This window comes from Branchiostoma floridae, chromosome 16, assembly GCF_000003815.2.
Source record: "Branchiostoma floridae strain S238N-H82 chromosome 16, Bfl_VNyyK, whole genome shotgun sequence".
NCBI classification, from domain to species: Eukaryota; Metazoa; Chordata; class Leptocardii; order Amphioxiformes; family Branchiostomatidae; genus Branchiostoma; species Branchiostoma floridae.
In genome coordinates this window covers 15,522,348-15,541,269 of record NC_049994.1, presented here as the reverse complement: position 1 = coordinate 15,541,269, position 18,922 = coordinate 15,522,348, and the positions used below count along the sequence as shown (strand labels likewise).

Genomic DNA, 18,922 nt, shown 5'->3' with positions numbered 1-18,922 from the left:
TTTAGATCTTCAAGGTAGAATTTTGTGAACTGAAGGTCAACATGTCACCTGTAATGATAACACGGAATTATGATGCTGTTAACCAATCAGAGGTGCTCTTCTCCTGCAAGTCTCTAGTTGTAACCAATAGGGAACCAGCATGCCCCTGATGTCATATCTGTTGACCAATAAACTTCATGCCTTTTGTATGTCTATTGAGTCCAGTTAATCATATCTTGGTATCTATCTATCTACACACATATAAATAGCTAGATAGATACATACATACATATATATCTATGTATGTACAACATTTATATAAATTAAGATGTATATATACTAGATAGATACATATTAATGTAACACTGCTCTGTGAGGATTGGCTAACATAAATTGTAAGCTCTCATTATAGGGGTTGAAATGCTAACATGAATCACAACTTGTTTGGTATTATCTTTTCATTTATTCACTTCTATACAACAACATTTTTGTGACAAACACAACATTTAGTATGAGAAGGTGCAGTGTACCAACAACACCTAGCAGCAGTTTTAGCCTGCGTCGCGGACTTCGAGCACGGCTGGTTTCATTTCAGGGGGAAGGGCAGGGTTGGACAAGTCCACTAGCCCTATTGTCCAGGGCAAGTGAAAGTGCTGTTCGGGCAAGTGCATGACCTACCCCACTTGCCCGATTGGGCAAGTAAGATTTTTACATGTGCAAAAGAGTGCAATTTTGATATACTTTTTACTGTCATGACATCAAGCAATGGTCAACAGAGAATTCCATTGCTGGAAGTGAAAATGCATATACTAGTATTAGTAATACTAGTAACAGTGACATTTGAATTTTGGGTAAGTGAAACATTTGTTCGGGCAAGTAAATTTCTTATGTGCCCGATAGGACAAGTGAATTTTAGAAAACTTGTCCAACCCTGGAAGGTGGCACTGGTTCGCGATTCTCAACGTTGGCTCAAGGCGGGGCAAACTCCCTTCCATGGCAAACTCGCTTTTCCAGCATAAGAGAGCCAACGTTCAAAATTGTGAAACAGCGCCCCTCCCCCGTAAAATAAAAGCCGACAAAAGTCTGTGATGGAGACTACAGTAATTTACACTAGGAAGACAGGACAGAACAGAACTAAAACAAAACAATACAATGTACAACTTTACAATCCACAATACAACTTTCATCTTTATACAGTTGCTTATTCCAGAAAACTGATCTTAACTTAATGTTGACTACCCCTGCCTAGTCATCGAAGATAAAAATGTCAGGACTGCATTTTAAGAACACGTTACCATGGTTACTGCATTTATTACATTTGATACATTTAAGACCTTAGATCTTACAGTAGGTGTCCTGAGGTCAGTTCTATTTTTTTAAACGTCTACATATCTTCAAAAATCGGCATACAATCTGGCAACAAAGAAAACGTGAAAAATGACTTTGATTGTGTGTACAGCATTTTGAATACCACTGTTTATCCATTACCTTAATTGTTACCTTCAGAATGAATCATCTTGATCAATCTTCTCAATATCATGGATGGGCTTTTAGACAATATATACAAATGTCTTGACAATCAGAAAATGTTGAATTCTACATAAGGTACTATCAGATTGCTGCAGATGTGTTATGCAGCACCCCTTGTTCTGTTTTGACATAATTTAAACAGGAGCGAGAAAGTGAACAAATGATCAGTAGCATTAACATGAATTTTACCTACTGTCTAAAACTGCATTTGTGTACAAATTTACATACTAATTACATTAAAATTTACAGTTACTGTATTAAACAAAAACGGCTCTTTACAAGAAATTTCAACCCTTACAAAAAAGTTGCAAAAAAGTCTTTGCCAGCTGATGAAGTCATATCCTGATATTCCTTCCCCTCAGCTCCAAGCTAAGTTTTCTCTAAAAGGTTAAGTATACCATAAAAAGTAATACATTGTACGTTAAATATCATACAATATACTGTGAAAAGTAGCGTATCCTTTAAAACTATGCAGCATATTAAAAATAACTTTGGCATAAGAATGCTTATCTTTCACTGATTAATTCATGATGTTCTTAACTACAAGACATAGTAGTATACAGTTTCCCTGCCAAGTACACAGTTATTCTACCAGGGAACGACCATTGATACCACCTACTACTGTAGTAGACAATATAAATCTGTTTTCTTTTGTAGCAAAATAACTCTGTTTTCTGGTAGACGATCACAAACTCACTGACGTCGTCGCATCACTGAATGTGACGCATTTTATCTTGTGCTTGATGCCAGAGCTCTGTCCTCCCCCATGGGCAAACAGAGTGTGTTTCTCCCGGGACAAGTGTCTCCACGGTGACGGGTCTGAGTTTTTTCTCACGATGGTCAACTCCGGAATGATGCAGTCTTCGTCATCGGTGTCGGACACGTCTTGGATGTTGCCATGGGGACCAATCACTAGGTAACCGCTTCCACAAGAGTCGCTGTCACTGACCTCCACAAAGCCGCTGGAGGCTGAAGAATCACTGGGGTGAAGGAGAAGATAAACATTGAGGAAGGTGTTGCCACAAAGTGTTGCCTTTGGACAATTTATAGTTAGGATAAACCTGTTCTTCAACTAGATGAGTAGATCCCTTTTGCATAAATATTCAAAGCATAGTTATAGGATATAAAAGTACTCTCCAACAAGATTTCTCCAGTGTCAGTGACAAAAAAACAACGAACGGATGTTTGAAATGTGTGACCATTTCTAAAATCATATCCAGTCATACAAAAAAAAAACAATAATATACAAAATCTTCTCAACAGGACAAGACGTATCCTCGTACCAAAAATTCCATGACTACCGGTACGGCTTCTTGGGTTATGCTGTCAATCTACAATTATACAAATATACATAAGCTACCAAAAACAAACCTATTATCTGAAAATGGTGGAAAAAGAGGCGGTGGTGAGAGAAAAATGAGACACAAAACTTACGTGCCCCACCCAAGTGACTACCACGTGGCCAGGTCATAGGTCAGATGGGCCAAAACAAGGAAATCTTAATTCACAAAAATCAAGGGATGTTTTTTCTCTGAGTTTTTGAAAAGATGAGTGACTTGGACAGTAAGGCAAGGGGATTAAGTCAAGAAAGCATCATCTTACCAACATGTTATCCTATAGGGAAGCATACTATTCCAGAAGTAGAGAAATTGAATAAAGAGAAAAGTGTTAGTAGAGTTGTTCACAGAAAAAAATCTTACAATTTTGTAAGAAGAAACATCCTACATGTCAAGTTGGGAACAATAAAGTGTCTTGAAACACACCAGTCAGTTTCTCTTGTTGCATTAAGAGAGCTTCTTGTAAGGGAGGATTAGAACAATTAAAACAATCGTTATTACTCTCCATCTCATTTCATAGCTGTGTCCAAGACACATCTTTTTAATTCCAGAACGAAAATTTGGTTGTCGGAATGGACAAAAACTGCACTCGTGCATTCTGAAACGACAAAGCTTCTCTCATATTTACTTAACGCATAGAAGTACTGTTCAGCCCTACCTTGATGCGTCCAGTTGGTTTTCCTCCGCTCCTAAGATGGTGTCCACCACAGACTTGCCCGTTTCCCCCTTCTTCACTCGGACGATTTCCTTGGGAGGAAGTTGTGTTTGTAGGAACAGGTGCAGCATTGGGTCGGAGAGGATCTCAGGCTCTCGCACGATTCTGTCGGGGGAAAAAAGGGACTTAGTCCATGGTAGGAGTAGCCTGGGTACCATCCCAGAGCTGTGTACCGAAACAAATTTCAGGTACAGGTACAGGGGTTTAGGTACAGGTTCAGACCTGCACCTGTACCTAAAATTTTAACCAAGTATATACAAGTTAATCATGTAGCTAACTTTCTTTTCTGGATCACAAAACAATTTCTTTGCAAGTTTTCTTAAGTTTCAACTGCAAGATTATCACAATTGTCATTGTTGATTCGGGCGATACTAAAAGCAATGGTCCATTTCGATACAAATGTATCTGTTTGGATGGAGTACTGTAAAAGCATTTAAGTTCGCGGGGATTTAATTTCGCGGTAGCGGGAAAATGGACTTTTCACTATGGATTTAAGTTCGCGGTAACACCATAGCCTGCAATCTAATACCATAATAGAAAAATGTTCGCGGTGGTTTTAAGTTCGCGGTGAAGTGGTCACCGCGAAAACTGCAAACATTAATCCCCTGCAAACATTTCTGCATTTACAGTATCTGCTGCCTGCAAGTGCAAGGAGCCCCAGTAAAAATCAGATGGAACCCAGGCTAAGAACCCCTGGGGTAAAAATCCAAACAAACTTGCTGGAGACCACATTGTCTTATCTGAGATAAGGAAGCCCCTAGTCAATCATCTAATTAGTGACACCGCCCCCTATTGTTATTCTGATCTGATTTCACACCTAGGCTAAGTAACTGATGATTTCAAAATTGGTTCAAGACTTAGGTTTAGATTAAGTTACTGTAAATGCAGAAATGTTTGCGGTGGTTTTATGTTCGCGGTTTTCACCACTTCACCGCAAATTTAAAACCACCGCGAACATTTTTCCACGGCAGTAAAAGACTACAGTGCATGTTGCTACCACGAAATTAAAACCACCGCGAAGAGTCCTTTTTCCCGCTACAGCGAAATCAAATCCCTGCAAACTTAAATGCATTTACAGTACAGCACAATGAAATGGGAGAGGACTCCAAATCTTTTAACCAGCTTTCAACAGGGAAATCTTGTTAAAAGTTCAAACAAACACATGCTAAAATTTATCTGATTAAAATTTCAGTGCTGTACTTGCCCAGATGATAAGGGAATGATGGCAACACTAGTAGATGTACTTAAATAGATAAATTGGTAAATTTTCCACCAATTGCACAATCTGTCTGCCACACCTTTTTCAATATCTGGAATGGTAATAAGTTAAAGCTAATTACAAAAATAACAAAATGCAATTACAAAAGCATAAAGGCTTTTGATAAAGCAAGATTAAAGAAACAATTGCCATTATCATCAATAGACAATTATCATATAGCCAGGCGCGGTTTCATTGGGTGGTTATAGCAAAAGACCAGGCGTTATCACACCATATACACCGAGGAACAGGCGGGTCATTAAACCTTTATTCAAAATGTGTCTTTTAAAGGTCTAATCTCTGTAAGAGGCATTTCAAGATGCAATCTTCCTCCAGGGAGTACTACATAATTTCATGTTGTCGAAGATAAGCTGAAATTGTGTGGCACTGTGTAGTGAAGTGTTTAGAGTGTTGGGCCGAGAACCAAGGGTCCTGGGTTCAATCCTCTAACATGCTACAAAGTTATCCATTGGAAAAGGCACTTTTGTACCTATTTAATCACTTCACTGATGCGAAAATGAGTATACATATAGTTTAGGTTGGGGATGTCCCTCAGCTTGGACACTGGATGGAATTCCCATGTTGAAGGAGAGCCACACATTGTGCATGTTTGAGAATCAACCAGGTGGATCAAACCTTACGGTCTGGTCTCCGAGTAAATATCTTGAAAAATGTGATAGTTTCTTGTTTTGCCAAACCATCCACAAAATGTGGTAAATCTAAATGAATAAAGACAAATATTTACTTTTCTGTGAACTTCTGTAGTAGCTTCTGTCTCTCTCTGATGAACTCCTTGTCAAACTGCCGTCCAAACATCCGTAGGAGACCTCCACTGGGCAACGGCGGCAGGTCAGAGCTGAGGTGGGGAGGGGGGCACAGAACACAAGTAAGGAACAGAAAATCCTACGGTAACGCTATCCATCCCTATTCTATATATAATTAATTTCTTGAAAAAACATATCGAATGGCTAATTTGAAGTACAGATAGATACAATGATATTAAGAAATACTTTCTAAGTTAAACTACTTTCTAAAATATATCTCAAACTAGCTTTGTTGAGTTCAACTTCTTTTGGGGCAATGGAAGAAGAATTTACCCACCTTATTTGCATCTAACATTATGATCAATTCTCTTTTGTAGATATTCAACTGAATACGAAGATGTATATGAATCTTATCAAGTCATATAGAGTGACCGTCTATTCTAAAGAACATTAAGGTCACATTGATGTATTACTCCGAGTGGGTACCCTAAAAGAGATCCGAGCCAAAAAATAAACCGCTGCACAGATGCGTGTTTTTAGCGGTGAGAAATTCCCTTTTAGCCAGAGGAACTGATCTCAAGAGTTAAAGTGGCGAAAGCTTGTTTGTAACTGACGAAATTAGCAGGTAAAGTTTTGCAGCCGCGCGCTAGGTCGGAGGTACACTGTCCTGGGTTCTGAGTGGTGCGGCTGTACACTAGCAGCGAAGAAGGGCCTTTTGGGGGGATTGACTAATCGTAGTTTGTGATTGCTATAAAAACGATATAGGGTAAATGTGCTCAACATAGAATGAAAAATCTGCTGAAATTTCACGTAGTTTTATTATGAACGCGCCTATTCAAACCACAAATTATAACATAGAAGTCTATAGGAAGAAGAAACTCATCAATGAGACCTTAAACCTTTTTACTATGAATCTATGGTGAGTTGAAGAGAAATGTCAGACTTACAGTCCATGGATCTCCGCTAGTTGACCTCTCAGCCACACAAACTCCTCGAACCGCCGTCTTACACGGGAAGACTTCAGGATAAAGGAGATGCTGTTTGTCTCGAGGGCGATCTCGTAGGTGGTGATCCGACCCTTGTCGTCTGTGAACGTCTGAGGATCCTGAATCACAAGATCAATGTAGATCTGCGGGAAAACAAGAAAAAAATTATAAAACTTGTAAAAAAAAAAGCTGATTCAAGTTCTGAAAGTCTTTTTGGTATAGTAAGGAGATTGTAATCCTTTGGCAGAAGTCTGTGCTTGAATGCTATCTGTATTCAGTGTGCTGTAACTTAATCTGAAAATTGTATCTTGAACCAATCTTGCTAGTACATCTGAAATAATGATGTACTTAGCCAAGGTGTGAACTGAGATCAGAATAACAATATGGGGCGGTGGGAAGAAGTGGTGTGAATTGACCGGGGGTGGGGGGGGGGGGGGAGGGGGGGGCTTCCTTATCTCAAAACAATAACATTGGTGTAGAACAGGTTTGTTTGGATTTCTACTGCATGTTTTGGACTTAGACCTGATCCCTGTTCATGATGCAACAAATCAAGAAGGTTTCATTTGTTTTGGCTTAAAAATCTTATTCAGGGCTCTTAATAGCACATACATGTGTATGCAGGTAAAATTGGAGCTGTGCAGGTATTTTTGGTGTCTACCTGCACCTAACCTGCACTGGTCTATGTACTGGGTTTTATACATAAATGTCCTATAATGTAGGTGTATATGGATTGTTCTTAGCTACATTGGCTGTTTCCACCTATAAAGTATGAAAGAAAAAAAAAAACAATGGTTCCTGAACAATTTTAGTATGATCCATACTTCCTAAATTCAAAGTGGTGCAGGTAAAATTTGTCTGGTGCAGATAATTTTTAATGTTACCTGCACCAGTGCAGGGATGCAGAAAAAAGTATTTCGAGCCCTGTTACTGGAAGTGCCAATAAGTGGTAACTCGTATGTAGCGCTCAGGATGGAAGCTTGCACCCATGGGCTAACCATTTTAGTTATTGAAAAAAGGGCATGGCAATGGCAAGCCTGAGTGCCAGCCTCGTTAGTGACCTCTGGCTCAATCCTTTCGCTTGCTAACCACAGTGGTTGAAGAGTCCTCTCTGATCTCCTTGTGTCTCCCACCTTGGATCAACATTGTGAGGAAATCCTGGTTAATATTTGAGTGAGTTCCTGTGAGTACAGCTGTGGTGATGCTCAGATAACCAGAGATTAGCACCCCCTTCTCACATCTCTCACACCCGTGCTGGTATCAGCTTACCAACTTGAACTTAGGGGGTAGAAGACCACCAAAAGCATTTAACTTATGGTAAGGTTAAGTGGACATTATTTAGGCCCTCTCTCAACTAGACTGTGATCATTGAGTACTCTTCGAGGAGAGGTCAGGCTCCAGCTGTTTTCTGACATTCCAAGGAGTTTTTATCAGGCTTTTCATTTTCTGCCATTTTCTCTATGTCTGGTGGCCAATAAAAAAGCCTAAAAACATTTAAAAAACAGTCATTTTGTGAATACAAAGTGGCCTGGATTTGTGTGGCCCTTGATGTCAATGTTGGTTTGTGAAGTCCCTTGACCTCCAGGTCGTTGGGGGGACAAGGCAGCTAAGTAGATAAGTACTGGTATGCTATAAAAGACAACAAACACACAAAACATAATAAGATATCATCTCTTATTCTTAATCTATACGATTCCTTGACTATTGAGGAAATATTTGATTACCCAGCAGTGGCTCTGAAGCTGTAGCAGCAGGTGGACAGGAAGTGTGACCTTTTTATCACGGCTGATTTGCAAGTCATCCAAGTTTACAGTGAAAATGGTTTAAGTGCTCAAAATACTGGGAGCGTGTGCACCCAGTTGCACCCAAAATTGAAGCTGTGCACCCAATTATTTTCTGTGGGTGCACAGGATGCACCCAAATATTTTCTTAGGTATATTAACTTATGTATGTAAAGCTATAAAAGTATACTAGTATACAACATATTCTTGACATCTAAGTTAGAAAGATGATGGAAATGTCTGTCATGGTACTTGTTTAAGAATTTGATAGCTTGTAACTCAGTTTTATTATTAGGTTATTACTTAAATTTAAGTGGTACACCCAAATTTTTTTTAGTGCATCCAATTTTTTAAGCTGAGTGCACCAGTGCACCTAATCCCAAAAATGAATTTCTAGCCCTGGGTTTATTTTGTAGCCTCCTGTAACTTCAAGCAGCTTCTATTTTGTATAATAGGGGGTGGTTCACTAGCCTCATGGCAGGGCGAAACTCCCTTTCACAGCAACTACTTTTCTAAGCAAACTTTGACATTACAGAACCTAAGCCAACTTTAAAACCAAAGAACTAGCATTTCTCTTCCCCATAAAATAAAGAAGTTTATTTGCAAGTACATGGTATAAACATATAGTGACAATGGACAGTCATGAACAATATTCTACACTCATACTAGTGTTGGCTATTTCTAAACAGGTTGGGTTTGACTTCTTTTTTGGAAGCAGCGGGAGACAAAAAGCCCCACCTTTTCTAAATTTGTGGGTTCTGCGATTTAAATAAAATAAAATAAAAGCCAGCCTTGCTCAAAGTCTACTATCTAAAGGGAGAGCTAGGTCTTCTGAACACGAGTGGGTTGGGTTCACTTCCATGAAGAGGCTATCACCTGGGTCTCTTGGCTTTACACACCTGCACAACCCCCTATTGAAGATAAGCATCTCTGGCAAGCAAATCAGCCACAACTTGCTCAAACATAAACACTGAACTGTGTAGAAGTTCTGCTGGGTGATGACGTCTATTGACACTTTTTAAAGCTGCAATTGTCCATGGAGATTGCATCATCAGTTCAGTTCAGTTCACCTTTATTTATACTGGTAAGCCCTGTCGGCCAACAGCAACATATATCCATCTTCTTGCTTAAGTCGTCCAACCCCTTTATATATGAAAATGTTGGACAATTCATCTTTTACTGCATACGGAAAAGAAGTCACACCCATCAATAAGCTTAAGTAGAAATTGATTTAGTTTAGACGTTATTCCCTTTTTATTTATCTATGATTATCATTTCCCTTCTTTGTTAAGTATGTTTATGTATACCACTACTACCTTACCCTGTATGCAATTAGCCCTCGGGCATGAATTTGCAATAAAGATTATTATATCCCAACAGCACACACAGGTAAGCAGGGAATAAAACACATCTGCAAATCCTACACAAACCCCAAGCTATTGTAACCTCACCAATCCCCCTGTAAACAACTGAGAGTAAACGGAACGAGGTAATAAATCACCAAGCAGATGTTGGGGTAGAAAAAGGTAACGCTTTCTGACCAGCCAGCTTTTACGACACATTAGTGTTTCCACTGACAGTGGACACTACTACAGTACTAGTACTTTCCAAGCAAAGGTTAGACAAAATGTTAAACACTGGCTTGCTACTGGTATTTTTATCAGACTTTCTATCCTATATAGGTGTTGGAGGTCCTGTTTCTCCTCAAAGTCAAATGCAAAAAGAATACCTGACAAAATACAAAGCCTGACAACAATTATGCCTATAAAAACACATAAAACACAAACTGAAGCCCAACCTCTGCTTGGAGAGTAAGCAGGGACAAAAATGGTTTACATTCTTAGGACTTTCGGAAAAGATAACTGGTCATCCACATAGACTGACGGCGTTATTTGGACGAAGGGAGTGTGTATTGTGGACAGTCATGCTTACAAAATACAATGAGGAAGTCCTCAGGAACTATTAGTATTAATTGTCTGCATATGGTTCTCTACGCAGCAGACCCAAGTTCATACTTTGGCTGAATGAGGAAGTTAGCAATTAGGAAGAAAAATTATATTTTAACATATTAAGTGGAATAAGTTAGCCAGGCTTTTAGCCAGGCATGCGTCAGGGTGTCAGTTGGATGTGCTTTTCTTAAAATAACAAGAAATTGGACGCTCAAAGCCCTTACACTGGGAAGCAGATCCTCTGACAAGCATGAAATTCTGATTGACCAGGGATGCTACCAGGTCATTTGTGGTCACAGTCTTCAACTGTCCTCTCTGACAGTAATTTTGCCCTTCAGGATACCTTAGAATGCACCATTTTAACTTAAAATTCTCGAAAACTAGCACCATGGAAGGTGGATGTCCCCGGAACCAACCCCCTCCCCCCTACAATAGTCCTGCCTGTATTACTTCCCCCTATAGCTATTGTTATTCTGATCTAATGCCACACCTTGGGTAAGTACCTCATGATTTCAAATGCACAATTTATAAAGATTTAGTTTCAGCACATTGAATTAGTGGAGGATTCAGAACATTTTGACTAAAATTTGAGCCATTTTTCAACACAGGTTTACAAATTCAAAAAGACATGATTAACTACTAGCTTAATTGGTTAGTAATGGTTACATTAGAGTCTTAGATTCTTTGATGAAGTGTAATAAACAACAATTTCTCTTATCAGGAACAGACAATTCCTATTGTTTCCAAGGAAAATTAAAGTTGTGTTTCTGATTTACTAGTAGTTCTGAAAAAATTGTGCTAGGTACTGGTGACTTAAACTGGTATTTTTAACATCATGTTTTTATCGTACAGGTATAGACATGCTACAAAACAAGCACAATCTTATAAGTTATATAATATTTTGCAACAGAATGTTGAGAACCTATCCATAACGCCAATGTCAGATAAAAAATTTTATGTACCAGCAATCAACAAAAAAAGGCTAGGGTCGACAGGTTTGAAATTGCTAGGGTGACCAGAAACACTACATCTTTTTCCTCACTCACTGTAATTCTTAGCAGTCTCTAGCCTCCACAGCAGGCTCTGTGGGCCTAGTTTCGTCGTTTTTTTTCTCATAATACACTTTTGCTGGCCATTTCTTTTTGAAGTGGGTCGCTTGGTCATTGGGCCAATGGTCAAGCGACCCGGTACAAAGAGAAATGGCCAGCAAAGTGAGCAAAAAAAGACAGAAAAAAGGCCCCAGAGAGCCTGCTATGGAGGCTAAGCAGTCTCTATATTTGATTCCTGACAATGTATTTGTTGTCACCTCTTCATCTAGCTATATTTTTAGAACAGCTATTTTCAGTTTCACATCAAATATACAACACGGAAAACAAACAACACATTCATGTGTATATCATCCCCCCCCGTTCACACAAAAAAGCAACTCAGATAAAAATGTTCTCCAAGCTGAAAAACGAAGCAACCTGGCGTGTGTTGCGTTTCCCGCACGATGCGAACTATGACCGCAAGTTCCCGGATGTATGGCGTCACACCCGGAACCAGATGGAATCCTATCCACTTGCGCGTTCACACTGCCTGAATCGGACTCCCCGCAGCGCAGTTCTATCCACCCCCCGAGGTGGATCCCAAAGGATTCGTTTCGACGAAATCCAAGTGAGTTGGGAGCGTTCACACTGCAATAACTTATTCGGATTGGGTCATTTTATTCGAATTTGAATCGTTTTCTTTTGAGTGTGAACGGGGTCTTATTGTTATTGCGGCATGATTGGTTTAGTGGTGCTGTTATAAATGCAGAGTGGAATGATAACGATGATCATAATTTTTGCAACCTGTAATTATGCAGAACAAGGCTGTCTTGAGCTTTGAACATTCTTCAGCCTATGATGCAAATTCTGATGTTACATTTGTCAATGAAATCTTACAAAATACATTTTCTCCCAGTGAAATTTTTGTCAAGAACTTGAAGAAGCAATTCTGGCAAATTCCTGTCCTGAGACAATGGAGCTTTTCTGGAGGCTGTGGCGCGCCATTTTGAGTACATAGAAGACTCCATTCAATAAGTCGTAGCACAGTCACGATACGTCAAATCGAGCTATTATATGTGTCCCCGTGATCTAAAAGAGTCAGGCAACCGTGTGTAGATCAGTTGAGATTTCAAAAAGTAGTTGAAGACGAGATTCGTTCCGTCAAAGTTGACCTTCTAAGTACTCATTTTGGCGAGGGTTTCTCGTGTTTTACGGTCTGCATGGGGGTTTCCAGGTGACCGATGTGATACTTCCGGATCAAACCAACTACCCAAAACAAATCACGCAATACTCTACCAGTGATTACCGATTGAGTACCCTCAGTTTGGAGAATCGTATGTATCTCAGTCAATACACTTTAGACAGCTTGATTAACCTGACCAGATCTAGGAGGTTTTATCTTATTGGTTCATCCCAACTGACCCGAGACTCAATGCACTACAAGTGACCGAATGAAAGTTTTACCTCTAAATATTATCTGTCATATTGCCAGATATATCCTCATATAACTTAACTGTATTTGAACCAGAATTCTGGAAAAGCCTTAAAGCTATTCCGACGACAGTGTATCATTCAAATGATACAGGGTAATACACAATGTACATACAGCGATCTATGGGGTGTATCATTCAAATGATATAGGTTAAGATACAAGAATCCCAACTGGTGCAACATTCAAAGGACAAAGGGAAAGACTAAGCTATTCCGGCAGTGTATCATTCAAATGAAATAGGTAATATACAGCGATCTATGGGGTGTATCATTCAAATGATACAGGTTAAGATACAATAATCCCAACTGGTGCAACATTCAAAGGACAAACTCCATGGGAAAGACTAAGCTATTCCGACAGTGTATCATTCAAATGATACAGGGCAATATACAGCGATCTAGGGGGTGTATCATTCAAATGATACAGGTTAAGATACAATAATCCCAACTGGTGCAACATTCAAAGGACAAACTCCATGGGAAAGACTAAGCTATTCCGACAGTGTATCATTCAAATGATACAGGGCAATATACAGCGATCTAGGGGGTGTATCATTTAAATGATACAGGTTAAGATACAAGAATCCCAACTGGTGCAACATTCAAAGGACAAACTCCATGGGAAAGACTAAGCTATTCCGACAGTGTATCATTCAAACGATACAGGGTAATATGCAGCGATCTAAAGGGTGTATCATTCAAATGATACAGGATAAGATACAAGAATCCCGACTGGTGCAACATTCAAAGGACAAACTCGCCGGGAAAGACTATTATATATGATACAGTTGTAGAAAGGCGCTGTTCCATCCATATTAACCTCCTTTAATATAACAGAAAGTTTCGACGGAAGGACAACTGTGTCAATTTATAAGACACAATTGTAGAAAGGCGCTGTTTTATCCGTATTACCTCCTTCAATAACAAAGTTTCGACGGAAGGATTCTGTGTCAATTTATATGACACAGTTGTAGAAAGGCGCTGTTTTATCCGTATCACCTCCTTCAATTACAAAGTTTCGACGGGAGGACAACTGTCAATTTATATGAACGAATGTTACACCTTCAGGATTCTTGTATCATTTGAATGATTCACCCACTAGATTGCTGTATATTGCCTTGTGTCATTTCAATTATGCACTATTGGGATATCTTAGTTTTTCCCTCTGTCCTTTGAATGTTACACTTTTAGGATGCTTGCATTTTAACCTGTATCAATTGAATGATATACCCTTTATATCGCTGTATATTACCCTTTCTCATTTGAATGATTCGGCATATGTTCGTCTTTCCTTCTGTCTTTTTGTTTGAACCTTTATTCATTCACGAGAAGCTCAAATCGGCCAGCAGGCCGCTTTTCATTGAGGTCATGAGGGAGGTCAGATAAAATATAATAGAAATACAGATTACATTGAGTACTAACAAATCCATCAACCTATATCACTACACATTAGGGCTGGGTACCGGTACAGAAAATTCAGGTCCGGTTCAGGTCCATGTCCTTTGAATGCTACACCTATGCTAGGATTATGCTAGGATTCTTGTATCTTAACCTGCATCATTTGATATGATACACCCTCTAGATCGTTGTATATTATTCCGTATCATTTGAATGATATACTGTCGGGATATCTTGATTTAATTGATTTGATTTATTTTTTTGCACAATGTTTAAAAAAGATAACATAACACAAATTAAAGGATGAAAGGACGTGCAGGGGGAGAACAGATATTTTGATTCAAACTATTCCAACTTTGCGGGTATCTGAACTTGGCGTTTTTACTTGGATCTGATTTAGGTTGTTCCACTGTCCAGTGCTGTAGTGATGGAAAAGGCCATGGAATTGCTTTGGTACACAAGAACTTGTTTATTGTTTTGTGGACGAAAAGAGAACTTTGAAGTTTGTTTATATCATATATAGTCATTACTTTTAGATTACAAAACAAAGATGCAGAAGGGAATGTGTACGAGACAACTTAGTCTTAGTCTTTCCCTCTGCCCTTTGAATGTTGCACCAGTTGGGATTCTTGTATCTTGATAACCTGTATCATCTGAATGATGCACCCTTTAGATCAATGTATATTCCCCTGCGTCATTTGAATGATACACCCTCTAGATCGTTGTATATTCTCGGAGTACAAAGAAGTTCTAGTAACTCAGCATGTAGAGCAGAGCTTGGTATATACCCAGTTGATGTAAACTTAGACAACGGCTATTCCTGTACATTGTTAAGGAGTAAAGACTAATTGACATGTACATTCAAAGTTTCTTTCACAAGTTATCCGTAGACGAAGGAAAACTTAGATTTTACAAAAACTTAAAAACAGCATACGACATGGAAAACTACTTGTACCAATTTTGAATTCCGCTCAACAATATGTAAGTTAAGAATTAGTTCGCACTCATTAGAAATAGAGAAAGGAAGATATAAAAAGCTACCTGCTCATGAAAGAATTTGTAAGCAGTGCACAACGAATGCAGTCGAAAATGAAACACATTTCATCTGTGAATGTCCCCGATTCGATGCTGAAAGAAACACACTGTCCGAAATCACACCAAATTTTTCATTTCTAAAAAAACACACAAAGGACACACCTTCTGCTAAGATCATCGAATCAATCTATATATGATAGAAAATGTGGGACATTTCATTTTCAAGTCAAACCCCGCTGCATATTACCCTGTTTCATTTGAATGATACACTGTCGGAATAGCTTAATTTTTCCCTTTGTCCTTTGAATGTTGCACTAGTTGGGATTCTTGTATCTTAACCTGTATCATTTGAATGATACACCCTTTAGATCGCTGTATATTGCCCTGTATCATATGAAAGATACACTGTCGGAATAACTTAATCTTTCCCTTTGTCCTTTGAATGTTGCACTAGTTGGGATTCTTGTATCTTATCCTGTATCATTTGAATGATACACCCTTTAGATCGCTGTATATTGCCCTGTATCATATGAAAGATACACTGTCGGAATAGCTTAATCTTTCCCTTTGTCCTTTGAATGTTGCACTAGTTGGGATTCTTGTATCTTATCCTGTATCATTTGAATGATACACCCCTAGATAGCAATATATTACCTGTTTCATTTGAATGATACACTGTCAGAATAGCTTAGTCTTTCCTTTTGTCCTTTGAATGTTGCACCAGTTGGGATTCTTGTATCTTATCCTGTATCATTTGAATGATACACCCTTTAGATCGCTGTATATCGCCCTGTATCATATGAAAGATACACTGTCGGAATAACTTAGTCTTTCCTTTTGTCCTTTGAATGTTGCACCAGTTGGGATTCTTGTATCTTATCCTGTATCATTTGAATGATACACCCTTTAGATCGCTGTATATCGCCCTGTATCATATGAAAGATACACTGTCAGAATAGCTTAGTCTTTCCTTTTGTCCTTTGAATGTTGCACCAGTTGGGATTCTTGTATCTTATCCTGTATCATTTGAATGATACACCTCTAGATAGCAATATATTACCTGTTTCATTTGAATGATACACTGTCGGAATAGCTTAGTCTTTCCCTTTGTCCTTTGAATGTTGCAACAGTTGGGATTATTGTATCTTATCTGTATCATTTAAATGATACACCTCTAGATCGCAATATATTACCTGTTTCATTTGAATGATACACTGTCGGAATAGCTCAGTCTTTTCCATGGAGCCTTGTCCTTTGAATGTTGCACCAATTGGGATTCTTGTATCTTAACCTGTATCATTTGAATGATACACCCCTACATCGTTTCATTTGAATGATACACTGTCGGAATAGCTTTGAATTGACACAGCTGTCCTCCCGCCGAAGTCTTAAACTGTTCCTGTAACTTCTTGTTGTAAAGGAGGTTGTCTCTTTCACCGCCTAAGTCCGTCGGTTCATGTGCATGGTTTCATGCACTTCTACCGACAGTGTGTCCCGGAAACAGATGCGTTTTACTTTGTGACCGGGTACCGCAAAACCCCCATGTGGTGCGTATTTCATCCGGAAACATGGCGGCTAGAAACATGGCGGCTTCCGAAAAATCTGAGTTAGTCCAAACTTTGAGGTGGTAACCCGTCAATCTAGTAAAAGTCTAATTTATCTTGTGAGGTACACAAGGTTCTCTGAGCCTTCATCGTTACGTGGACATATTTGATGACCTGATTTGACGAATTGTAACTGTGCTACGACTGATTGAATGGAGTCTTCTATGTACTCAAAATGGCGCGCTACACCTCTGGAGGCAGCCCTGGTGTGGAGGTTATGTTGAGGTCACTGTTTCATCAGGAACACTGTATATGTTAGCTCCTTCTTTTATTCGCACGCTCGCATCAGTTTTGGGGACATCCCAGAGGATGTCATCCGTATAATCAAATCAAAACATGGCCTAAGGATATAGTCCAAGGTTTCACATGGCCATCTGTGTGTCTTTCCAGGCTGCATACATTATGTACATGACATGTAAATACTAAACACACACGAGATCTAGGTCACATCTGGGACATTTACATTCAGCATTTGCATTTCCACCCAAAACACAACCTAATTCTCCGTAATACAGCACACAAAACTAAATATACGGATACAAAAGAGGATCCAAGCTACGGTAGCGGTGTCCAAATCTTTTAGTTCAACGATAGAGACTAAATAAACGTACTAAAATAGCTTGTACGCCTCCAGTAAACATTGGAACGTAACACGCATTCACCATGCATGATTTTGGCGGGCAGAAAACGACAACGCCAAACACATAATTTGTCTGTTCGGCTGCAATGTTTCTGTGTATAAAAAATCTGCTTGTACCCTACAATATTTTACGTGTATTCGTACTGTAAAAATACATCTGATGAAAATAGAGAAGCATAGAAACACAGAACTAGTACACTACAACGTTACTTCCTTTTTGCCATACTTCGACGTTGTGACCTTCCAAAACAGAACTACCAACTCACCATATCCGAGGGAATGCCGGCTCCCCCGTTCATCCTGACTTGGTACACCATAGCAGATGTACCGCCACGTCAGAGACACGACTTGTCGGGTGGTTTGGAGGCCAGGAAAGACAACTGTAACGTTACAGAAAGAAGAAGACTGGAGACGAAACGACTCCAGTTTTCGCTGGTATAGCTGGAAATGACGCAGGGTGCAAATCAGCTGCTAGTCATGTGATGGACTCAACCATTCATTTTTGCTCTGGGGAGGACAATTTTTCATATATTTTCTTGCAACGTGTTCTGAAGACTTCAAAAGAGAAAAATATGTCATGTGTTCGGTAAGAATTGTCAATATACTAACTGAAAATGTTTCTGTGTGTTTTGTTTGCAAAAGAAGCAAGAAATTTAAAAATTCTGGTGTCACCTCACAAAGGGTGAACTGAGCTGACTTCTAGACACCTAGCGACGTACATGTGAAGTGCAAGAAAGCGAGGTTTTGGGCTCCAGATTTTCCGTAGCTATAAAAGTTCCTCATGCACAAAGCTATATCGCTATACATATATGTATATGTTACATTTCAACATTTATGGTGTAATAATGATAAATACGTCTACAGTATCTGCTGCGTTGTGCTATGTTTGCGTGAGACTTCTGACAACATTGAGGACACTTAATAACGTTATTACATAACGTTATAGTTTTCTGTAAATGTTAGCATTCAGGAAATAAATAGTATCCAGCAGGCCACTGATGACAAATAGATTTTGTTTTTGACAAAGGGATTCTGTCTTGCCGCCGGTAGGTCTGCTTGGAAATTACTCGTTCAATGGCACATAGGCCAGCAAGTCTTCTTGCTGTTTCTGTAGCAGGGTATATTTTTACAGGGAGGAGTTGCTAGCCCTTCATCTGTAATATCATGGAGGTACCAGCTCGAACATTTGTCCCAGCAGAACTTTTTGTTAATTTTTTTATTAATCTTCTAGGGTAATCCCTACAGTTCAAAAAGGAACTGATTTCCAAGGGAGTCCAAATTAATCAGCATAAACGTAACAATAATCGTATAACATAAAGCATGACTAGTCAAACATAAGGGTAACTGTGATCAACTCAACGTAAATTAAACACTAACTGAACAAGAGCATGAATTACTGAACTATCCATTCAGTTTTAAGAACACCAACA

At 39.1% G+C, this 18,922-nt stretch overlaps 2 protein-coding genes across 2 annotated transcripts; both read right to left on the bottom strand.

The window, feature by feature from the left end:
- Positions 1 to 1,150: 1,150 nt before the first annotated feature.
- On the bottom strand, positions 1,151 to 3,734 carry LOC118403267. The gene is made up of 2 exons (XM_035801877.1): positions 3,505 to 3,734; positions 1,151 to 2,489 (listed from the first exon to the last, which is right to left on the bottom strand). The coding sequence occupies exons 1-2, from the start codon at positions 3,717 to 3,719 to the stop codon at positions 2,195 to 2,197; spliced, it is 510 nt and encodes a 169-aa protein (XP_035657770.1). The 5' UTR covers positions 3,720 to 3,734; the 3' UTR covers positions 1,151 to 2,194.
- Positions 3,735 to 5,560: 1,826 nt separating this feature from the next.
- LOC118432834 (sorting nexin-3-like) lies at positions 5,561 to 17,947 on the bottom strand. The gene is made up of 3 exons (XM_035844455.1): positions 17,759 to 17,947; positions 6,531 to 6,712; positions 5,561 to 5,675 (listed from the first exon to the last, which is right to left on the bottom strand). The coding sequence occupies exons 1-3, from the start codon at positions 17,807 to 17,809 to the stop codon at positions 5,561 to 5,563; spliced, it is 348 nt and encodes a 115-aa protein (XP_035700348.1). The 5' UTR covers positions 17,810 to 17,947.
- Between the last annotated feature and the right edge of the window lie 975 nt (positions 17,948 to 18,922).